Source organism: Hydra vulgaris, chromosome 06 (assembly GCF_038396675.1).
Source record: "Hydra vulgaris chromosome 06, alternate assembly HydraT2T_AEP".
Lineage (NCBI taxonomy): Eukaryota > Metazoa > Cnidaria > Hydrozoa > Anthoathecata > Hydridae > Hydra > Hydra vulgaris.
In genome coordinates this window covers 49,911,600-49,937,500 of record NC_088925.1, presented here as the reverse complement: position 1 = coordinate 49,937,500, position 25,901 = coordinate 49,911,600, and the positions used below count along the sequence as shown (strand labels likewise).

The 25,901-nt window shown below is 27.2% G+C and overlaps 1 protein-coding gene across 1 annotated transcript in view; it reads left to right on the top strand.

Moving 5' to 3' along the window:
- Window positions 1–25,901, top strand: part of LOC101236307 (DNA ligase 3) — a 61,492-nt gene that overhangs the window by 19,178 nt on the left and 16,413 nt on the right. Inside the window, exons 4-20 of the mRNA XM_065800387.1 lie at window positions 8,882–8,929; window positions 10,028–10,117; window positions 10,577–10,656; window positions 12,558–12,635; window positions 12,733–12,991; window positions 14,336–14,401; window positions 17,633–17,701; window positions 17,856–17,918; window positions 18,035–18,114; window positions 19,298–19,385; window positions 19,476–19,553; window positions 20,103–20,138; window positions 22,206–22,293; window positions 22,397–22,543; window positions 22,622–22,692; window positions 22,797–22,943; window positions 23,295–23,325. Of these exons, the coding sequence (XP_065656459.1) occupies window positions 8,882–8,929; window positions 10,028–10,117; window positions 10,577–10,656; window positions 12,558–12,635; window positions 12,733–12,991; window positions 14,336–14,401; window positions 17,633–17,701; window positions 17,856–17,918; window positions 18,035–18,114; window positions 19,298–19,385; window positions 19,476–19,553; window positions 20,103–20,138; window positions 22,206–22,293; window positions 22,397–22,543; window positions 22,622–22,692; window positions 22,797–22,943; window positions 23,295–23,325 (1,519 nt within the window). The remainder of the gene's footprint in view (window positions 1–8,881; window positions 8,930–10,027; window positions 10,118–10,576; window positions 10,657–12,557; window positions 12,636–12,732; window positions 12,992–14,335; window positions 14,402–17,632; window positions 17,702–17,855; window positions 17,919–18,034; window positions 18,115–19,297; window positions 19,386–19,475; window positions 19,554–20,102; window positions 20,139–22,205; window positions 22,294–22,396; window positions 22,544–22,621; window positions 22,693–22,796; window positions 22,944–23,294; window positions 23,326–25,901) is intronic.

The following is a 25,901-nucleotide window of genomic DNA, read 5'->3' as shown; positions in this document are numbered from 1 at the left end:
AGAGTGTCTTCAGCAACTACCTAAAATTTTAAAAAAGATAACAAAATAAATTTGTTTTAAAAAACTCTAAAATAATAAATATATTTTCAATTTCTAATCGAAGTAATCAAAAGTAAAATCTTTTAATCAAAGTTTAAAAAACGTTCTCACAAAATGAATGATGAGAAAAAATACCTGTTGTTCTTCGTTTAGAAGACATTGATAGTGTAAGTCTGCAAATACCGCTGCACAGAAAAAAGGATTACTCATTAGGATTGCTCCCCTAGTTTCCATAGATTGTTTTATGGCTTTAGCAAAAACAGATTTCTTAAAATCACCCTCCATTAACTGTTCTTTAAACAGTTCCCAAACATAGACAAAGTATCCTGGCGTGAGATCCTCAAACTGAAAGATTTGAGTAGCAATAGCAGGTTTTTCAAGAATACTTTGTAATTCCTTCATTTGTTTCCACTGATATGGCTGCACTGCAAAACTCCCTTTTGGATATTTTCCTTTCAGCTCTTCAACAACATCACGTAATTCTAAAAGACGCTTAAGTATTTTAAATGAACTCGACCAACTAGTTACATTGTCTATAACTGCCACCTATATTATAGAACATATTTTATTCTTGAAATATAACAAATAAACATTTATTAGTTTGTATAAAAAATTTATAAAATTACTTTAAAAGGTTTTGTATTTTTGCAAAATTCCATAGCAATTGGAGCACAACAAGCTTTTGCAACTTTACGAGTACACTCAGGTATTACTTTGATTTCCAATCCTTTCATTGCATCGGTGACAGCAAATTGAAGGGTGTGTGCACCACAACATTGAAGATAAATAGTGTTCATATTTTTGGAGATTTTGTCAAAGTAACCATCATGCTGCTGTTCACAGAATTCAGAACCCTCAGTTTCACTACTTGCATCTTCAATAATCTGTTCTTCTGTAATATCATCTCGGCCTTCATCATGATCTTCACTAGGTAGTGTTTCTATAATCTTGTTTATCTCAATCGTCTTGCCAAAATCATTCACCATTTTAGTCATGTTAGACCCATTGTCAGTACTAATTCCAATGATTTGTTCTTTTCCGATGCCAAACTTATCAAGTACATTTTCAAGTGCATTTTGAATATCTTCAGCTTTGTGTCTGGCATGTATGTCAATGACTGCTAATGTTTTAATTAATAATTTGCCGCTAGAGAAAAATTGAGTATTGACTCCAAGAAAGCTTCGCCGACGTCTTGCTGATCAACTGATGCTCCATCAACTTTTAGGAAAATTAGTTTTCCATTCAAATTGTTTCTCAAATCAGAACACTTTTTTTCAGCTAAAGTCTGAATTTCCTGACGCATATTTTCACGACTGATCTTTATGCCACATTTTTCTGCCAAATCTTGGGTCAAAATTTCTATTCCATCTCCGCTAAAAATGTTAAACGAAGCTCCATTTTGAAGTACTAACATATTTAAAGCTTTTTTGAAATCTTCTTTCGATACTGTTATAGTAACTCTGTTAAAAAAATTGTCAAGTATCTTTTATTTTTTTTGTCCACCAAAAGATAGAGAATCTCCATTTCTTGACAAAGTAACTTCGGATACATTTATATTCCTTTTTTGTACAGCTTTTTTCTTTTCTTGCTCCTGAACAATTTTATGATGAAGTATTCCGTGGCTCTTCTTAATGTGGCGTTTCATATTTGAGGTTGGTTTTTTTACTCGTTTTCCATCCATTAGCATTTTAACTTGCGCGCAACAAATTTTTTTAGTTTGATTCTCCTCAACAAGAATCTGGCAAATATATGCTTTTTCCTTTTCACTGAAGGAAAAGCATTTCAATTCATCCTCGAACATATCTTCGTTTACAACCGCGGTGTTTTTAGTCACATCAGTCATGTTAAATGTACATCAACAACTTTTTAAACAAAATGCTAAAATGGAAAAATTAAACTTGATAAATATAATCCTAATTAGGATTTATTCAGACCAACAAGATAAATCTGTAATTAAACTAATTGAACCTTCTAAATAAAAAGTTTTGAATTAATGTTACTTTATTAGGTTTTAAAATAAGTTACCTTAACTCACCAGAAATGAGGGTTATTTAAACAAAATATTGCGGAACATATTCTGATTAAAACTTTTAATTTATTAATTCTTCACTTAAATTGCAATATATAAATTTATGTTTGCATGTATTTTAATAATAACAGCGTAAAGGTTTCACGCCAGTTTTTTTTTTTTTACGAGTTTCAACTTTTTTAATTGGTTGCTGTTTTTTTTAATTACTTATAAAATGTGCGTACATATGAAAGAGTATATCAATTACAAATAACAACTAATAAACTTGCTTGTCGGAATTTTTTTTAACAGTAATAACAGTAATATTTCTCAAAGTTATGAACAAAACAAAAAAAATTTCTCTTGACTATGTTACCAATATTACATGTTACATGCAGTATGATTTAAAATTAAACCAGCTGGGAGGGTAAATAAAGCTAATAAAAACCTATTCTAAAAACAGAAAATAATAATGTGTTAATAAAGCAATGTTAGCAATTGATATTATAATAATTTAAAACGATTTATTCAACAAGTTCGTTCAACAATGAGTGAATATTATTTGTCTACTATTAAAAACAACATTATATTCCATTAAAAATACAAGAGAGTCGTGAGCCGCTAGATTTTTCCGGCTCCGGCTCCACCAAAAAACAGCGGCTCCACGGCTCCGGCTCGGCTCCACAAGCCTGATATATATTTATGTATATTAGGGTGGAGCGATTTTGAAAATTTTTGAAATTTGATTTGCCTGAGCAGCAAATCAATATCTTTTGGTGAAAAAAGAACCTTACTCTTTTTTTTTTAGTTTAGATGAGTTCTTGAGGTTCCTCTTTGGATTCTAAATTTTTGATGGGTCCTAATATTGTTTAAATTTTTTTTTCTAAACTATATCAACTTGATACTTAAAAAAAGCCAAATAATATGGTGATTTTGAAAATAATATTTGTTTTTATTAAAAAATTAGAATTAAAAAAGTAGAATTGTTTTTTTCATTAAAAACCCCCGTCCTCAACAAAACGGGGGTTTTAAGGTATATTTTTGCAAGTATTTTTTTCACGAAAAATTTTTTTTTAATAAAATTATTATTTATGAAACAAGCATTTTTTTCTGCTTTTTTTGAGTCCAAGGTTTATATAGTTTAGAAAAAAAAAAATTCAAAAAAAATTAGGACCTGTCAAGAATTTAAATTCCAAAGAGGACCCTCAAAATCTAATCAAAATCAAAAAATATTTTTTTACTTTTATCTTATAATTAATAGACATTGATTCGTGTCTCAGTAATATTGGTTTTTAAACTCTTTTTTTTTTGCTATGAAAATCGCTCCACCCTAATGTATATATATACAGCCCTCAGAATATTAACATATATATATATATATATATATATATATATATATATATATATATATATATATATATATAATAAATACATTTTTAAGATTGTTTTCTTGTCTATAAAAGAGTTAATAATTCAAGACTTGTTTTCACAGAAACAAGCAACTATTTATATTGCACTATTTTTAAGTGTGTGAAAAGTTTACACAAGTAGAAGTAATGCAATCAAAAAGAATAGTAAAAAGTGCAAGTTTGTTTTGAACAATTCAATGAACATATTTATTTAGATTCAAATTAAAATAAACAATTCGATCAAAACTTTGGATTATTTGATGGAATAATGCTTTATTTATTGGCACTAGCATTTTAGGGGTCATCCATAAATGATGTCAGTGTTTTTTCTCAATTTTTAGACTTCCCCTCCCCCCTTTGTAAATTTATTTAAATTTTTGGCCACCCCCCCCCCCCCCCCCCCATTATATATGATGTCAGTTTTTGTGTACTCCCCCTAAAAAACAATAAAAATGCTTAAAAACCATTGAATTTTTTTCTAACTAAATTATACATTTATATAATAGTAGATCTCATCAAATTATATTATATAATAGTTGATATCTCATTAAATAATCAACTAAGCAAATAGTATTATATATCTTGAATATAATCTTCCCATGGGTTGTTGAAGTGATCATTGATTGAAACAATAGGTAGTGAATGCTCTCCGTGCTCTAAAAGGATATCGTATTCTTGAGGTACAATCAAATTCGTTGCTTCAACTTCATTTTCATCTAACCATTCAGGAGTGTTCGAACTCTTCTGCAAGGCGATGACTGCAGAAAATTCTGTCTGACGCTTGGCAGCGATACGAACAGGTTGGACCCTTTTGATTAGAGGAAGTGTTATAGCGTGTTATATATAATGGATAGAAGCGTGCTTTTTCAACATAGCTTGAGAGGCAAAGTAGATATTGCACTTTTTACAGATTCTATCAGCTAGGTTAGACTGAATTGACAAAACACATCATAGGCAAAATTGGAAATCCTTTGGCAGTACGAGGAAGAATACTTTCAATGTTTGATGCGATGAGCATAAAGACGGATGATGGAAACAATTCTTTTGCTCCTTCTGAGACATCAACTGCTTTGAGCCCGTCTCTCGTTTGGTTGACAGGGAGAGGTGACGGAAGAAATCTTGCTCTAATTAGAGTAAAGTAAGAGCTTCTAATAGTCCGACAACAAGAACGATTTTCACATTTCACAATTTGAGTAAAATATTGACTTGTACAAAGATGATCCGCAATCCAACGTTGATCTTGTAATAAAAGGCTCCTTGACTTTAGCTCTGATTTGTCTGGATCAATATACTCTGCAATTGTTGGATAACCATCAATTTGTAGATCAGGCCAAATATCAGCCAGAGCCTGTCCAGCAAAATTCTGGTATCTGGGATTTTCGTTGGGTCCTCCATCGACGCTAAACACAACGATAGGCTTAACCATATTAGTTTGAGGATCTCTGGTTATAGAGTCGAATTCTTTGATATCCAAGAGCCGCTGAAAGTCTAATCCATGAATGAAGGTGGTCGAGGATGCGTGTTTTCCTGATCGAACAGCAATGTAGGTAGGTCCAGAATAAGTAACAGCATCTATTTTTCCGAGTCCATCTTTTTTGATTGTAATTCCAGCGTATACAGATTTGGAGTAGCGGGTAACTCTCTCGGACCACGATCCAGTCGTGGTCCGAGAGAGTTACCCGCTACTCCAAATGCATCAACAACGGCGCCTGTTTTTTGGCTGCTGTGATTCCAATTAGCACTCTAGCCTTGTTGTCTTGGCTAATGAAACACACTTCATCTGGCCCTAAAATAGAACAAACTTCTTCCACATATTTTATAGTTGAACTGCAAAAGAGTTCGTCAACATGTTTTAAATGAGATTCGTTCTGAGGACTGAGGCGCTCTTGCTGATTGCAAATCCAATTTTGTTCATCTCGGATGTCAATTTGTCGAGATTTTTAATGCTCTAAATAATAAAGAAATATATTTGGATATAATTAACTTTTTTACAGAAAACAGGATTTATTTCATAAATTATATTCAAATCAAATCTTTAAATTAGTTGTTAACATTTCAAGGATATTTACAATAGTGCAAGTACAATAAGTGCACTAATTAAGAGTAAAATTCTAACAAATACAATATTAACAAACATAGCTAAGCTATCATTACCCGAAGAACCTCTGACCAACGCCTTTCATCAGCGGGCGAAACCATGGAGGGCAATATCCATAATCACCTTCAAAAGAAGAGGTTGATCTACTTCTAATGATGGTCAACCAGGTTTCTTTCTGATTTTTAGTTTTTTCTTTGACTTCTGGATGCTCCAAGCTGATTTCCTCCATTCTAGCTTTTTTCAGTTCTCTAGTTTTCTTCTGTTGAACTTGATCATACTTTTTTTTGGCCAGTTCTTTACATAGATGAGCTAGTTTCTTCTTTTTCTTTTTCAAATCATCCTCTTCAGCTTCAGCAATGAATCCACTTCTCTTTCTAGTCTTCAGTTCAGCAACTTCACAATTTAAAGCTGCAATCTCAGAATTGATTCGATCTTGACCCACTGTTCTTGCATTTTTTTGATTTTTCGTGGTCAACAAACTCAAAGTTATTGCACTTTGTTGATCATCAATAACAGATCGCTCATTGGTGGACTCAACAAACTGTGAGGAATTCTTGTCAAATTCAAGTAGAGTATACGTGGGGGCAGACTGTTTTGGAGTATTGGCCCAAAATAATAATTGCTTGCTCTTGAACTTCATTGCCTTTTCAATAAATAAATTGATTAAATACATTACTCTTGATTCAAGATCCTAATGCACCAGTTTCTCTTCTTTTAATGAATTCCATATACTATGGACTTCTTTCTGGATATTAGCCTTTTTTTTATGGGGATGGACATTTCCATACGAGACCATCAATAAGTTAAGTAATGCGGTTTTATCCATATATTAGTATTGATTTATTAGTATTGTTTGCATAACAATCAGAATAATGATTTTGCTCATCGTTAGCGCATGCTTTTTAAAAGAGTTTCTTCAACCTGCTAGGGAGAAATTAGCGTTTCGAATTTTCAATAGACTTTATATGTTTGCATTTCATCACGTTTTACAATCAACTAGAGAACAATTGAACCTGTCATTTCAAAAAGGACATAAGTCCAAAACTTTTAACAGTTAGTTTATAAGTTTGAATTAAAAATTTCTGTATGATTTATGTTTTTTTTATAAAAAATAAAAAATACATAAGTTATATACGTTCCTTATTTATCTACTTCAATGTTTAATTTCTTTAACAACCCAGACATTATTTTAATAAAAATCATATTTTTGTTGATTTTGAAAAGTTTTAGTAAATGGACTTGTGCCCTTTTCAAAATGACAGGTTCAATTAGAGTTTCCTATTTGAAATAACGACAATTAATTTCAAAAAATGACAAATTTATGAGTTTACTTTTATGAGTTTACTTTGAACCACATTTTATAATCTGCTCTAATTCGATATAATCTGCTTATAATTCGCTAGGGAGCGAATAACGATTGTGATTTTTATATACAAAGAATTAATATTTCTAACATAATTTGATTCGCAGTCAAATGGTAATATATTAATAAAACGATAGTAATTTTTATTTTACATTAGTAGTTGTTATTTATTTAATGTCTCTGGGAAACTTATTATATTAATTTATAATATTATATTATAAATAATTTAATAAAATATAATATCAAATTCCCCGCATTTAATATTAATTTCCCCACAAACAAAACATCATTTCTATACCATTTAGTAGATGTAAATACCGTTAAAATCTGCTCATTAAAACTAAAAAAATAATTTAAATTGACATCATTTTGGCCTCAACACCCCCCTCTCCATTGTCAATTAGTGTCAAACTTTCCAGCACTCCCTCCCCCCCTATATTTACTGACATCATTTATAGATGACCCCTTAATAAGTTATTATGTTACTTCATAATTGGTAAACTTCTAACAATTCTTGTGTGCTTGAATATCTTTGTAAAATTTAAATTTTGTTTTTACAAATTTAACTGTTTATTTACTTTGTTATTTTTTTCGCTAATTATAATTTTTTTACTTTTTTATTCTGTGTATATAAAGATTCTTTTGTGTAATCTTTATAATAGTATTAATACAAAAATCTGCCCGCTGAATAAATATTGTAAAGAGACAAACATAATATACAAATGTATAACATCTTCCCCAAACATGCCCAGCAAAGCATACATTGGTTTATCAGAGGGCGTGTTGAAAACAAGATATGCAAACCATAAGCAATCAATTACAAATAAAAAACTTTCAAGTGCAACCACTCTCTCAAAATATATATGAGAAACTAGGTAAAAACTGAAGGAAACACCAGAATTAATTTGGTCTGTCCTAAAAAAGCCTCTGCTTACAACAATACAACAAAAAAATATTTACTTTGTTTATATAAAAAACTAATAATTTTACTTTATAAAAATGCTGAAGAGCTACTTAATAAAAAAACAGAGTTAATTTCCAAATGTTGTCACGAAAATAAATTTCTATTAAGCAACCACAAACCTGAAGATTAGATACATGCGATTGTAACAATAGTTTTTTTCGTATAAGTTTTTTTTGTATAGTTTTACGTAACTTGTTTCAATTGTATATAATATTTTAAAGAAAGAACTATATTTGTATTTCACTTGATGATTGCAACAGCATGAAACTTAAAGTTGTGAAAATCATGTAGTTATATATATATATATATATATATATATATATATATATATATATATATATATATATATATATATATATATATATATATATATATAATGCGGTAGTGGTGTAGTGGTAAAGCGCTCGCTTCATAAGCGAGAGGTTCCGAGTTCGATCCCCACTACGTCCCTGGTAGTACCGCGCTCAACTTGTTTCTCCGTGCAGCGGCCTTGTTCGTCGAGGTTCATGTTTTGGAGTTATAGAGTTGAGAGAGGGTTATAACCACTATTAAGTAGCCTCCTCATCTGTAGTGGCCTTCTCGGCCTTGAGGAGGTGAATAACAAAAAAAAAATATATATGTATGTATTGTGGACTTATAATCTTATTGGCTTTTGAGTTTATGGTGTTGATAATGTCTTGGTTCCTTTGCTTAATTTTTTAATTAAAGTTTGTTTTAAAAATAGGCACAAAACATTTGATGCATGTTTCATTTTATTTTTTATTCTATATTATCAATTCTTCTTCAAACTCTTTTTTGTTATCGACCCTTATATAATTTCATGTAAAAAGAAAACCTCATGGAAAACAGTCCAAGCTACACAAGTATGGAACCAGGAAGTTAAACTTTAAAAAAAAATTTGCTTACTAAAACATTATCTGAGCATATATTATTTTAGGAGTTTAACAAACTAAAAATACATGTTTCTTTTTAAAATGACATTAAATACTGTAAATTTTAGATATTTGAAGCTGATCTTGAAGAAATGAAGTTACATCTTGAAGGGCAGGTAAATTTTTTATTTGTGGCAATTAATATACATATTATAACATTACATTTGCCATAAAAATATATTTTTTGTTTTATGAACTTATTAATTTTATATATACATACCAGAAGCTATGCTATATATAAGCTACCTGAAGCTTACTCTTTGCCAATACATCATGAACAAATAGTTTATGTGAAGCATGAACTCCATATATTTCTCTTCGTAGGATATATCAAGTTTCATCCCAAACAGCATTCATCAATTAAATCAAACAAAAATTAACTAAATATAACCTTGTTGATAATGATAGTAATTAACAAATTCTTGTCTCTTATGTCTTCATAATCCCATAAATTGTTGTTTTTCTTCAAGTCCCATAAATTGTTGTTTTTCTTCATTATATATATATATATATATATATATATATATATATATATATATATATATATATATATATATATATATATATATATATATATATGTGTGTGTGTGTGTGTGTGTATATATATATATATATATATATATGTGTGTGTGTGTGTGTGTGTGTATGTGTATATATATATATATATATATATATATATATATATGTGTGTGTGTGTGTGTGTATATGTGTATATATATATATATATATATATATATATATATATATATATCTATATATGTATATATATGTATATATATATATATATATATATATATATATATATATATATGTTTGCAAAAATTCATATATTATGTATCTAATGTTTTGTAAAAATTTGTGATGATTGGAGCACAAAAATACCTCAAAAGTTTGCAGCCCCCCTGCCCCACATGTGAGGTAATGAGTTCATAAAATGTTTTAAGTTTTACTTTTATTCTTATACTTAATTTAATTGACTTTTAAATTTCATTTGATAATCTTTTAGCTTTTGCAAGTTATGACTGTGAATTTTCCTTCCTACCCAATTTAAAAGGGTTTTGGATTTTATGTATTTATAACTTTTGAGATATATAACCTGTGGATGAATTCAAATTTAGTATAAGATATTAAATTAAAATATTTTATAAACTTGTTGCTACCTTTAAATTAAATTTTATATATATATATATATACAGTTGTTTTTTTTCTTGCAGGGTGTGGTATCTAACACGATACAAGAGTTTTTTAATAAAAGTTGTAGCACTGTAATCCCATTGAAGAAAAGCATATTATCACTTCAAGAGGTTTATATTTATAAATTTTTCAAAAGATTTATGTAAGTATATAAAGTTTAAAACATATGTTTAATATATATGATTAGTATATATAATATATATGATTAATATATAAGAATAATATATGTGAATAATATATATATATATAATAATATATATTTATATATATGTTTATAATATAAGTTTATATATATAAATATAAACTACCAAACATTTTAATATTGTAATAGGATGCTTTAAACTATTTGCTGTTTCTGTTGGTTCATAAATTTTATGCACAAGTGCTTAAGGATTGTTGTTTTATGCACAAGTGCTTAAGGATTGTTGTTTTATGCACATGTGCTTAAGGATTGTTGTTTTATGCACATGTGCTTAAGGATTGTTGTTTCATGCACAAGTGCTTAAGGATTGTTGTTTTATGCACAAGTGCTTTTGGATTCATGGCAATTATTATAGTTTTTGTTTTAGGTTGATGGATATTTAGAAGAATTGTCGAATGTTACAAAGGAAGAGGCACAAATTAAAGTACTTACAAAAATTTGCAAAAGGTACAATCAAATTAACCAAAGTAGAGAGTGTAGTGTCTTTTATCTCAAATTTAATTTGATTTTAAAACAGCTGCTTAAATATTGTCAAATTCATTTTTTTTTATCAAAAAAAAGTTGTTTTTTAAATATTTTTGCAAAATAAATGATAGATTGTTTTTACTAAAAAGTAGAAAAATAATGTTTTTTACAAATTGGCATAGTAAGATTTTAATTATATACATAGTAAGATTTTTATTATATAATTATATACAGTGTTTCTCCATCAGTAGGTTCATCAGGAAGAATTCTTCCTGATGAACCTACTGATGGAGAAACACTGTGTAGAAGAAAGAAAGGAAAAAATTTCTTACTATTGAACAGATTCTCTGTTCAATAGTAAGAAATCTGATCTAGTCACAGCGAAATTTAGCAAGAAAATTCAAAAATTTGCATTCTTGTATCAAAAAAATACTTAAAAATGCTGAAATTAATGCATTTTATAAGAAAATTACACCTTAGAGAAGCTTAAATGGTGAAATTAAAAGAATTTGATGCGTAAAAAAGTTGGTTAAAATAATGGCAGATAAAAGTGTGTGCATAAATGAAGACCAGGAAACATATTGCAAGGCTGATTTTTCACAACTTCCTGGTCAACAATTTTACTATAAGAACAAAGTTAAACCTGTCGATGATCAATTTAAATATATTTGACAAGAAAAATTTACATACAAGTTCCTTGTGTGGCAAGCAATTTGTAGCTGTAGTATGCAGTCTGACTGCCTCTACATCAAAGAATGCCTCTAAAAAAGACTTGCCATATATGAAAAAACACAAATACCAATGTCTCATTTGGCCAGATTATACTGCTTCTCACTATTTTAAAAAAGTTTTACAGTGGAGCAAAGGTAATAATGAAAAAATTGTTCTTAAAGATGCAAGTCCTCCAAATCATCCTAAGTAGCGCAAAGTTGAATATTTTTGGGCAATAGTTAAAGGAGTTCTTCGTAAGGCAAGTGGAGTAACAAAAAATAAAAAGGATTTCCAAAAAAAGTAAATTAATGCTACCATTTAGGTGAAAAAAGAAAAAATCTATGAAATGATGGCATCAACCCACTATAAAATTTGATTTCTTGCCAAACAGCCAATCAAACCCCTTAAAATTAAGTTGAAACCCTAATTGATGTAAATACATTTAATATAAAAATTAAAATAAAAAGCATTTAAGGTTTTAGAGAAATCTCAATTTAAAGTTGACCAGATTTTTCCGTGTCCACCCGATAAGTTTTGAATGAGTTGATTAAATTTTCACTGTAAAGATAAAAATAATTTTTAATTGATTTCTCTTGATTTTACTGCTCCTTGAAATTGTGCCTTAAAAAAAACCAATTTTTTATTTCCAATAAAAATGCAATCATTTAAGTCAAATTATGGTTAAAAGTATTGTAGGGTTGTCTGTTAGTATTAATCAAATCAAAAATATTTCCTTGTTAAACCATTGATTAAAAAATATTTATTCCTTAGATTCCAATTTCAGCAGCTCTCAGTTTGTATAAATATGTAAGGGTTTTGTATAGTAGTATATAAATAAATGCAAGCATATATGTTTATATCTGTATTATATGCCAGTATTTAATAAATAGTAAATATATGCATAAATTTACAATATGTATATTTATAAAATTATAATATTATAAATTTTTTCTTAGCCCAGGCTATCAACCCTTCCCAAATCTTATAATTTAGCTGGGACTAGGTTTGTGAAAAGTACCATATTTAGCCAATGCTGGGGCCCCGGTTACTAATCTTTATTTTCATTATCTTGAATTGTAAAAACTCAAGTATTGAATTTTTTTAATTCAAGATAATGAAAAAAAATAAACTATTTTTAATTCTTGTTTTTAGAAGCACTTGTTTTTCTTTAGATGCACAGCTGAAAATTTATGCTTCATTATCAAACTAATTAAACATGATTTGCGAATGAATACTGGCCCAAAACACTTGTATTTTGTTAAAGTTTATTATTTTTTTAATTGATATCATATATTATAATGGGGTATTTAACCAGTTTGTTATTTATTTTTATTTAATACATTTTAGTTTTGACGCACTTGACTCAAGTGCTTATGCATTATTTCAAGCTTCAAGTGATTTGAAAAGTGTTATTGAAAAGTGGACACAGCTGAATAGTGAAGAAAAACTTTCATCTGGCACTAAAAACTTGCTAAGTATTGAGACAAGTGTAATGACACCAATCAAACCTATGCTTGCTGATGCTTGCAAATCTATTGAACAAGCAATCAAAAAATGTCCTAATGGAATGTACTCTGAAATCAAGTATGATGGTGAACGTGTTCAGGTAAAGTTTTTAAAATGTTTCAAAACCTGGTTGCATAGTTCCTTCATTTTGGTTTCTTTTCGCTTACCCTTACAGCATACAGCTTTTTTTTTAAAAGAAGAATAAAACGAAGAATAGCGAAAGAAAAGATATCTACCCAGCCCTTACCCCCTTGTTTGATTTAGCAAGCATTATTTGTTATTTTTGTATATATAAAATTCAGTCATGAAGAACTATTGCTAAAATGATAATTTAAACGAAAGAAAAAATAGTTGTCCAAAAAAAAACAATTGACCGTCAATTCCATGTGTTAAGTCTGTGCTTTTAACATACATTTAAGAGATAACTTTCTTTCGTTTAGGGAAAAAGTTGTCTCTTAAATGTGACCCTTACCCCATTAATTAATTTTGAAAAATTTTAAATTTTTTTCAAAATTAATTAACAGTGTGAGGGTCACATTTAAGAAACTTAGTAAAGTAAAACAATAACAATTAGTATTAATAATAAAAAAACAATTAAGTCCCCCCCTTTTTTTTTTATAAAAGTTTACGGTTTTACAACAAAGAGCTATAAAGTATTGAACATTAATTGTTAACTCAAAACAAAGATTTTAACGTTTTTTATTTTTTACCACTTACTAAAAATTATTGATATAAAACAATTGTACAAAGAGTAAGTACAGAAATGGGTGGTGTGGACTTACCCATATTATAACGATCATGGTAAGTCATGGTATTATTCCACCTATTTTCAAAATTGTTTCTGCTTTTTAAATTTATTTTTAAGTTTATTGAAATGGTTTTTAAATTTTTTATACTGATTGTAATTAATTAACACATTTTAAGCGTGTATTCTAAATATTATTTAGACAAGTACTAATATCCGTTGATAAATAGCAGTTTGTGCAACAGCTTCAAAGTGTTTATAACTTTCATATATATATATATGTGTGTGTGTGTGTGTGTGTGTGTGTGTGTGTGTGTGTGTGTGTGTGTGTGTGTGTGTGTGTATACAATTATTTTTCTACTGCTTAGTAAAAAATATTGAAGTAAGGAATAAGTATAGAAATGGTTGATGTGGAATAGACTTACCAAGACCCGTATTTTATGGGTCCAGATAGCTAGTAATGCACAATGTTTATACATAGTTAAGGGTTAAAACATTACAGTCTTTCACTTTTTACCAATAAGAATCTTTGGACTCTCAAGAGTCAAATCAACTTCAATGAATCCAAAAAATCTCTAGAACTTCACATATTTTTAATATATGAATTTAAAAGTATACAAAGTAGAAAATGTAAAATCAGTTATATTAGATTGAAGATCAAACAAATAAATGAAATATTTGCTTCAATTCATTTCACAGGTACATAAAAATGGAAACAAGTTTGAATACTATAGTCGAAGTCTCAAGTCGGTACAACCTCACAAGGTATGTCTTTTTTTTGAGAGAAAAAAAAAAAATTAAAATACAAAGGGTATTTAAATATTTTTTTAATTTATAAAAAAATATTTTGATAATTTTTGGATTTTTATTTTGAAACAAAAAAAGTTTGACTGAGAGCATGGTTTTCCATCATTAATTTTTAAAAGATTTTTAAAATCTGTCAACATTTACGAGTTGATTAAAGTAATAAACAACACGATTAATAAAGAAAGGGTTTTGTTCAGCTTCGTAATAAACTGAGGTTTTAATTAGCGAATAAAAATTAATATTTTAAAAGATTTTATTTCAAATAAAATATATTGGTATCATTCCTTAAAATCAATGAGAATAATAAGAAAGTTCTCTCTGTTAACATACATCATTCCATTCTATTCAAACTTAACACACTCAATATCCATTTCTTTTACTCAATTTAATTCTTTGTGCTCAGAAAAAGCATTTTCTAACAAGTAAATATTTACTTGTTATAAAATGATGGGATGGTGGCGTTTGCTATAGTTTCCAGAATTACTTTAAATTACTACAGCATATTAAATACACTTGAAACAACCAAGTATCTTTAAGAACACCTTGTGTGAATTTAGCTTTTGCAAAGAACTCATTGGTGCTTCATTATACAATAAACTTCCAATATTGATTAGACAATTAATAGATTTCAAACTATATAAAAATTTAACTAATCATTTCGTGTAATATTTTGTTTACTTAATATTAAAAATAATTTTTAAACAGAAAAAACATTGATAGTAGGAAAAAATTTTTTTATCTGAAGTTGTTAATATCCTGCATAAATATTTTAAAATAATAATATCTTAATACATAATAATCTTCAAAGGGCACTAGTTTTTTTCAAAATACCGAAATTCTTTTTATTTTATAAACTTATAGAAGAATGACTGTTTTTATATTTTTTAGTGCAAAACTTTGACAGTCTTGATTAGGCATTATAAATGTTAACTAAAATGCTTATCAGTGTTTCTTATAATGTTAATAAATACAAGTTTTTAGAATATGTTTCTTGATTGTCCCAACTTTTAAAATAACATTTGAAGAAGATTGTTGTTTGTTGTTTGTCTGTTTAGGACAATTTTAATACTGTGATTAGAAAAGAACAATTTAATAGTTTAAAAAAATTTAAACCAAATGAAAAGATAAACCAAATAAAAAGAGCTTATGGAGAATATAATCATGCCAGTCTTTAAAGATGCCAGTGCCAGTCTTTCATATGTCAAAAGCAAAAAGTTTTGCCTCACACCTAATGCATGATGAAACATTTCTGTTATTACGGTTAACAAATCAGCAGTAGAAAGCAAGGAATGAAATCAGTATTATTTATTGGACAGTATGTTGCAAGACTAAAGATGTAATATTAAGAGACTCAATCAGTTACAGACTCAAAGGTCTTTTACAGACTCAAAGGCTAAAAATTATAAAAAACTGGACTAGTTGGACAATAATTAGTGGGATGAGAGTGATCTCCAGAGTTTTAAGTTAAGCGCTTGTTAAATAATTTATAGTTTTGAAGTAAGTTATGGAGAATACTATTGTAAGACTGTTACAGTTGTTCGAAGCTGAAAAAGAATTTAAATGAAGAAAAATTTTATCATAAATAACATCAAAAAGAGTGCAGTCTTGGGGAAAAAAAGAGATTAATAAAGAACAAAAAAATAAATAAATAAGCATATGAAAGACAAGTCAGTGGACTCAAATCTGTTTTCACAATTAATAGATAAATATGTATGTGTATGCCTAGACCAAGCTTGTGACCCTTAGAATCTTTGTTAGTTAAAGGATAATAGCTATCAACACTAAGGTCCGAAGATGAAACAGTTGAGTTTAAATCTCACAAAAAGAAAGTACTATAAAAAAGGTTCAAATGATGAAAAAATTAAAAGTTGAGTTACTTTGAAGACCACAAATATTTGTAAAAAAATGAAGACCATAAATAATTGAAAATATATGAAGACCATAAATATATGTAAAGAATGAAGACCATAAATAATTTATTTACTATAAATAAAAGCTACCAAAAAGATTGTTATTTTAGATTTCTTCAGAGAGAAAGCAATCACATAGATAAGGAAACTATACTACTAGACAGACTCAGAACAAATAAACTGCGTTTTAGAGCTGTAGTTTAATATAAGATCTAATATAAGGAGATAACAAACAGTTCTATATAAGGAGATAACAAACAGTTCTATATAAGGAGATAACAAACAGTTCTATATAAGGAGATAACAAACAGTTCTATATAAGGAGATAACAAACAGTTCTATATAAGGAGATAACAAACAGTTCTATATAAGGAGATAACAAACAGTTCTATATAAGGAGATAACAAACAGTTCTATATAAGGAGATAACAAACAGTTCTATATAAGGAGATAACAAACAGTTCTATATAAGGAGATAACAAACAGTTCTATATAAGGAGATAACAAACAGTTCTATATAAGGAGATAGCAAACAGATCTAATATAAGGAGATAGCAAACAGAGTTGCATAGCCACTACCAAGGTAGTACAAGCAAAAATGTCAAAAGATCAAATATTTATTATCTTAGCCAGTAAGTTATATAACACACGCTATCATCTGGGCCAGACTATCAAGTAAAGATTTTTAAAAATTTAGATTTTTTTGGGAAATAGTTTTATAAAATTATTTCTCAAAAATATTTGGTATATTTATATATTGTTTTTTCTAGAAGTTTACTTCATAATATAGTTATGTATGAATATAGTTATGTATGAATATAGTTATGTTCGAAGTAATTATTGATTATTTGCTATAAACTTTTTTATACAAATAACTGAACTTCAGAAATAGTTTTTTTTTTTTTTTTATTGAAAACCATTTTTAAAGGTTAGAAAGAAAATTATGTATTATATTTGTTTTTGATATTTAAAAGTTAAAAGAAAAAAAAAATTTATAAAATAAGATAATTAAAAATTTTGATATCAACTATTAGATATGTGTGATATGTTACTTTTAAATTTTTTTTTTCAAATAATCAAAAATGTTACAACAGTTAGTAAATTTTCAGAGTGTTTATGGTTTTTAAAATGATTTGAAATTTAAAGGATCACAAAGAAAAAAGAAAACAAAAGAAAACAAAAAAAAAAGTGATGACTAGAAATTAATAATAAACTTTTGAAATACAAAAATGTTTGTTATTATTATCTCCATTAAAAATATTGTTATTTTAATTGTTAGATTGCAGACATCACTCATTATTTGCCGCAAGCATGTCCTGGTGGTGACACACTTATTTTGGATGGGGAGGTATAGTTGTTTAAACAGTTACTAATTGTTTAATTATTTAATTTATTACTTATTGTTTTAATTACAGAAAAGTATAGAGGAAAGTAGAAAAAATCTTTTTATTTTCAAAAAAAGTGTCATTAAATAATAGCTTGAGATTCAATGTTGATTTTAGGTTCTTCTTATGGACACAAACACCAATAAACCATTACCGTTTGGAACATTGAGCATTCATAAGGTTCATTCATTTTTGATCTTTTTTGCAATTTAACTCAGTAGTTATAATTTATTATGATCTATGCAAACTTTTACAGTTTTATTTATTATAATTAGTTTTTTTTTGACATGTCTTAGAAGTCAAAATTTGCAGAAGCAACAGTATGTTACGTTATATTTGATATTTTACAATTTAACAATGAAAGTTTATTGAAAAGGTTTAAAATATTTTTTTATAATTTTTGTTATTTCTTAGGTTATTTTGCCTAATCATTGTAATTTTTAATATATATATTGTACATAAGTGATTGATAGGCATAGTAGAGAGTACTATTTTTACACTCTGTAATGTGTTTACATGATGTGTTGTGTTTACATGCTATATTATGATTTTATTTTTTTTATTTTTTTTCACACTGTATTGCATTTACATATTCTTTGTCTACACACTGTATTTTGTTTTCACACTCCCTTTTGTTTGTTGTTTCCATTGTTTTCATGCTCCCTTTTTTTTTTCTTTAACAAGCTACTTGAAAAAATAAGTTAAGCACGGTTCTACCATGAACGTGGTGGGATCAAACTCAGAGCTTCTTGCTTATGAAAGGTGCTCTCTATCATTGCGACACTACTGCATTTAATCTTAGTGTTAAAATTTATTAAATTTGTAATTTATTGAGTGTTCAAAAGCTGTATTGTCTTTCCATGTTGTATTTAGTTTATACACTGTGGTATGTCTGTAGATACACACTGTAGTATGCAGTGTGTGGTATGTCTGCAATTCGCAATGTGTTTAATGAAGTTTTTTTGTATTTTGCAAGCATTTAATATTTTAATTTAGATTAAAAATATTAACTAATAATTTGTTCATTAAATTTACATAAATTATATTACAATAGTTTTATAAATGAATATATATTGTAAATAATATATTTTATTGGATTTAAAACTTTTATTACTAAGTATAAGAAAGTTACAAAGAATCTGAGGTTGTAAACGAAATGTAGCTTTGAAATTTTACCATCTACTTTACCTACCAAAACTTATCTCATTTTTGACTGTTCAAAGTTCTCACATTTTATTTTTCATTTTGAAAAATAAAAAGTGAGAACTTTTGTACATAACATGCTTCTATGGCTCATCATTTATTGTTCATAACTAATAACTCATTGTTCATTGTTCATGACTAATGACTTATCATTCATTGTTCATGACTAATGACTCATTGCTCATTGTTCACTATCCATAAATTAACCATTTTTAATTTCTTTAATAAATTAACCATTTTTAATTTCTTTAATGCACCCAGATTTTGTTTTGCATTAATGTTATCCATGCACTTTTACAAATTACTTTAGCTGCCATATTTGATTTAGTTTTTCATTTTTGCATATTTTTGCCCAGGCCACTATTTGAGAGACGTGAGATTTTGTGCAAGAACGTCAAAGAGATCAAGGGTAGAATTGTTTTTTCAGAGATGAAAGAAATTACAGTAAGTTTTAAACTATTAAAAACACTGTTTTATTTTATTTTTTAACTTAAAGGGTTCAAAGTTTTTGTTAGTTTTATATCAAATGTTTAGAAAAGTGATGAGCTTCAGTGCCAGTTAAAAAAAGTGTTTAGTGAAAATCTTGAAGGGCTTGTGATCAAGGATATTAAAGTATATCTGTTTTTTTCTAAAATTTATTTTTCTCTTTATGTTGTATTTCTCTTGAAAACATCTAAGATTAACAATAACAAGATTAACAATAATAAGTTGTACCAATAACTAATAGCTACTGGTTTTTATGTTATGTCGAACTTGCAAACTTGCTGAATTTGTGAAATCGGCAAATTATTGCCTATTTAACGAATAGTACATACCTAAACTGCCTTATAGCCTGCTTCCGCAAAAGAGTGCTGTTACATGGGCTGAATGTACTATATATTTATATATTATTATTATTATAATTTTGCTATTATAATAATACTTTTCGAATTCGTGAAATAGGCAATATTTTTTGATATATGTATATATGTATATATATATGTGTGTGTGTATATATATATGTATATATATATATATATATATATATATATATATATATATATTTATATATATATGCATTTTTATTTTTACATATATATTATTTTTATTTATTGGTCATTATGTCGTTATCAAGTAATTTCCTTCTTTAATTCTCTCATTTTGATATATATGTTTTTTTAGAGTATATATGAACCAGGAAAGAGACATTGGTTAAAGGTATTTGCAATTATTATTATGATATCTGATGTTTGATATGATTTTTTATTCATAACAAACATATAGATTTGAAAATTTTAACATATGGCCTTTGAACAGCATTTTAAGTTACTAGTATTTTTAACTTATAACAATTACAGAGCGTTTGCTAAATCAGGGAAATATCTGGGAATTCAGATATCTGCAAAAAAATCAGGGAATAATCAGGGAAATTGAGTTGAATTTTAGAAAAATCAGGGAAAGATTTACAAGATTTTTTTAGAAGTTGAGTTTTTGTAAAATAAATTTAAATAAGAGAAGGTAGAAATATTAAAGAAAAATTAGTGAAATCCATCTTGAAACATTGGCAGACACCCTGAATTAAATGAATAAAAAAAAAACATGAAACAATGATGTTAATTAGTTGTCATATGTTTTTAGATGTTTTACAGAGTTAATAAGGTTTAGAATTTTATTTTGAAGAAAATTTATTTATATAAAGTTTATATTTTGTTAGTATAACTATTATTTATTTTTTTCGCTTTTTTAGAATTTTTTTTTTTGTATAACAATTGAAATAATTATAGTTTCTAAATTTTATCATTATACAAACATTTTACAGTCTTCTCCATTTGAAAGTTAATGCCAGTGCACAAAAAAGCGCTGGGCAAACGGTCATTTTTGTTTTGGTGTGCGCGAAAAATTCATCTTTTTCTGCTATTTAACTAAAATAAAACAGCAAAAAAAAATACTTTGAATTAGTGCTAGATCAAATAATAACAAAAAAAAGAAAAACACCACCAAAATGAACGTTTTATTTTAATTCTAGATAAAATAAGTAAAATGAAAATAATTAAAATAAAAATGACATAAACATAAAAATTAAAATACATTTTATATAAATATTAAACAAAGTAATTAAAATAAGAATAGTAAGGCAAACGTTTTATCTAAATTTTGAAAAAAAATAACTAAAAGGAGGAGATGTTTATTACTTAATCACTACACAAATTATGTTTACACATTGGCATTAATGTTTTTTTTCTATTCTGAGGCCTTTCATTATTGTTTGCATACTTTTTATTTTTTAATGTATTTTTTGTTTTATTTATTTTTTGTTTGGTGATATATTTTTTGTTTATTGTATTTCATATTAGTATTTATATAACAATTTATTTTTTATTATTATTGTTAGTACTGCTTAGGTGCATTGTCTGTCCTATTTTAAATATTCCTCTATTAATCTTTATTTTTGTCTTGACAACTGTCAAAATATGCTTTGTTTGAAAAATAATTCTCCTTTATTCTAATGTACTTCATTTCTTCCCTCAGGCGTTCACTGCTCGTGTGTGACCATTCGGCGAATTTTATATATGTCAGAATTATATATATGCCAAAGTTTATAAATAAAATATATATAAATATTGAACAAAGTAATTAAAATAAGAATAGTAAGGCAAACGTTTTATTTAAATTTTGAAAAAAAATAACTAAAAAAACCTGGCAAAAAGAATTTTTAGATTAAAACTGTGAAAAAAATTTTTTTAATAAAATAACTACATTAGAATGGCTTTTTTTTTTTGGTAAGCATTTTTTTATGCACTCGCTGAAGTTTTTGCAGGTTTGTAGGCGAGCGCGAAATGGCTTAATTTTATAAATAAATTTTCTTCAAAAATCCCATTAAATCCCAATAAACAATTCAACAGTTTCTATAGAATAAAAACACTTTTTAACAATTTCTATAGAACAAAAACTTTAAACAATTTCTATTGAACAAAAACTTTAGACGATTTCAATAGAATAAAAAACTATTTCTATATATATATAAATTATTTGAGTTTTTACTTTTAATTTTGTATTTGAAATTCTATTAAATTTTTTATCCATTATATGTTTTAATTTTGAAAAATAAATAAAATGCTTAGAAACTTTTAAAAACATTTCATTATGTTTCAAAATTGTGAAAAATATCACTTTTTGAAGAAATTTTAAACAAGAATTTTTGGAGAAATCTATTAGATTAGATGGATGCTGGGACATCCATTTAACTAGATTGTTTATGTTAAAAATATTTTAGTTTTGAATTAGATTATAAAAGACTATCTTCAAGATGGCGCAATGGCTGACACTGCTGATCTTGTAGTTCTTGGTGCTTATTATGGAACAGGAAATAAAGGTACGCTACAATGTACAGTTATTATGGAGCAGGAAATGAAGGTATTCTAGAGTGTACAGTTTGTTTTTAATTTGCATTTTGTGTATTAACTTTTACTTTTAAGGTGGTATGATGTCTGTATTCCTGATGGGTTATTATGATCAGAATCAGAAAAAGTGGTTGACAGTAGCTAAATGTGGAAACGGTTTTGATGATGATACAATAAAAAAACTCCAGTCCTCTTTACAAATGAAGAAAATATCTAAGGTACTCGTTTTTTCTTCTTCATTTTTAAACAAATTTAAAGAGATAAAATTAAATATTTTAAAACTATTTTTGAAAATTTTTTAAGATAATGTACCATCTTGGCTTGAAGTGAATCGCTCTTTAATTCCAGATTTTGTTGCTGTAGACTCAAAGGTTTAAAGTTTTTGATTTGTTATTATTATTTTAATTTTATTTCATTTATTTTATTATGCTTCTATTTCTTGAATTTGTGGTTTTAAAAAAAAAAATTTCTTTAGACTTCTCCTGTGTGGGAGATTACAGGTGCTGAGTTTAGCCAATCTACAACTCATACTGCAGCAGGGATTTCAATTCGCTTTCCTAGAGTTACTAAGGTTAGACCAGATAAAGACTGGAAAAGTGCTACCAATTTAAGTCAACTTCAGGTTATACTTTTACGCTTTATTTTTCTCTTTTTGTAAAGAATATTTTTCTAGAATGTTTAGTTTGAATATTTGGTTGTTTGCATGTTGTTAAAGTTATGTTCTAAGTTAATCAAGATGTTTTGTTCTAAAGAAATTATTGACAAATAATAATTGTTACAACTTCTAAAGGTTTAATATTTTCAAAAAACATTTGTTATTTATACCTAAATAAATAAAATGTTTTAAAAAGTAAAAAGTAAAAGTATTTTTAAATAATTTTAATGATAAATTATAAATTTTGATGATTTCCTTTATTGTAATTTTGAAAATTAGCAAGAAAATAAAATCTTTTGTCTTATGTTCTATATTTAGAAGTTATACAACGAATCAAAGAAAACTACAGGTTAGCGAAACTAAAAAAAAATAATTTGAAAACATTTTTACAACTTTTATAAGATTAGTATATGGTGTAAAGATAACAAATAGCAGAGTACTAATTTTCTCTTTTTTTTATAATCTGATCCATATTATTTAGATCAATATCAAATTTTTTTTTTTTTCAATGTTAATTCATATGTGGTAGTGGTAGAGCGCTCGCTTCATAAGTGAGAGGTTCCGAGTTTGATTCCCACCACGAGGAGGCTACTTAATTGTGGTTATAACTCTCTCTCAACTCTATAACTCCAAAACACGAACCTTGATGAATAAGGCCGCTGTGCAGAGAAACAAGTTGAGCGCGGTACTACCAGGGACGTGGTGCGGATCGAACTTGGAACCTCTTGCTTATGAAGCGGGCGCTCTACGACAACACCACTACCGCATTTTTATAATATTTTGATCTATATTGTTTAAATTATCATCAGATATAAAATATAATTACAAAAACCATTAATGGAATATGTTTAAAATCATAAAGAAGACTATACAAAATGGTATAAATAAAAATGTAAAATATAATTATAGCAATTGGTAATATAAAATTTGTTGCAAAAAGAAAGACCATACAAAGATTACATAAAAAGTATCTTGTTATTTATAGTTTTTTTAAATAATGGTCTCCGATTATTTGAAATAATATTCAAATCATTGTCCCTGTTTAATAGAATAGCAAGGTATTTTTTATTTATATCATTTTTGCAGTCTTCTTTATGGTTTTAAACATATTCCATTAATAGTTTTTGTAATTATATTTTTATTTCTGATGACAATTTTGAAAGAATATAGACCAAAATATTGTAAAAATGAATGAAATTAGTAAAAAAATGCTGCTGCTTTTTAAATTTTACAGCATATTAGTAATTAGTAATGTATATAATTATAATAATAACTAGGGGTAAAGTGAACTATTTTTTTATATTAAAAAATTATCACCTAAAGCTTTTTGTTTAGTAATTTAGCATTATTTTTGCTTAAAACAACATTTTAATATTTTTCAAAAAAAAGTTTTAATGTAAAAGCCATTTTAAAAAACGAGTTTTGCAGAAGTTTTAAAATTACGCTATCAAACTTTGCGATAGGTGTTACTAAATTTAAGTTTTGTTGTTGTTAATGCAAATATCAGTTATATTATTTATATACATTTTGAAGATAATATAATGCTGCTTTACAAAAGTTATATATTTTTATCATGATATAAAACAGCTAAGTTTTTAGTTTGTAAATCAATTTAGTTCACTTTACCCCTCATTTTTCTGTCTAATGAGGGTAAAGTGAACTAGTCTTTTTGTTATGTTTTTTCATCAAATACTTTTAGTAGAACTGTATATATACATCGTAATTACTTAACTAAATTGTTTACTCTTAAAATAAATATTTGTTTTAGAAATTTTCTTAAAATTTATTTCAGAAATATAATATATTGAAATAATGCCAAAAAACTACATTAAGAAAAAAAAATCTCAAAGAAAAACATATGCACCTAATTTGTTGCAAAATGCTATTTCTAAAGTTAAAAATAAAGAAATGTCTTCATATGCTGTATCAAAAGAATATGGTGTTCCAAGAAGTACGATTGCAAGACATCTGCTAGGCATAAAATGTTCAAAAGTTGGTGAAGGGCAATGGAACCAACTATCTGCTGATGCTGAAAAAGATCTTGTTTTGCTTTTATCTGCATTTTCTGATTTTGGATTTGGATTGGATAAAAAATAATTTATGAAACTTGTTCAAATGTATATCAAACTAAATGGATTTCAGAAAAAATTTGTGAATGATGTTGCTGGTGATCAGTGGTTTCGTAATTTTATAAATCGTTTGCAGAAAAAAATATCTATAAGGACTCCAGAGCTTTTGACATTAACAAGAGGCTTAGCTTGTAACAAAACTGTAATTGACACTTGGTTTTCTTTACTTAGAGCTAGATTGGAAAAATGTGACATTATGAATAGATCTGCTCAAATACTAAACTGTGATGAAAGTGGGTTTTGCACTAACCCAATAAATGAAAAAATTATTTGCAAAAGAGATATTAAAAACCCTGTAACTATTGCTCATGGATCAGGAAACGAACAGTTTACTGTATTAGCAACAATTTCAGCTGCATAAAGAAATTTGGATTGGAAATAGGCATTTTCACTGAATACTTTAACCATCTTGTTTTATGGTTGAAAGACACTCCCAAGCCTGTTTTGCTTACCTTGATGGTCATATGAGTCATATTTCTTTAGAAACTGTTAAAAAAGCAGTTAAAAATCATATAACTATTTTGTGTTTGTCAGCACATTATTTGCATTTGTTTCAGCCACTTGATGTGGGAGTTTTTCGCTAAGTTAAACATGTATGTCGTAATATTCTGGCTATTTGGTATACCAAGTCAAGGCTGAAAGGTGGTTGGGGAATCTGTTTTTCCATTTTTGTTAAAAAAACTTTATGATACCTCCTTTAAGCTAGTTCATTTAGTACATTCATTTGCCAAAACTAGAATTTTTCCCTTTGATCCACCTGCTATACTAAGTTAACTCCTTCTGAAATCTATGAACA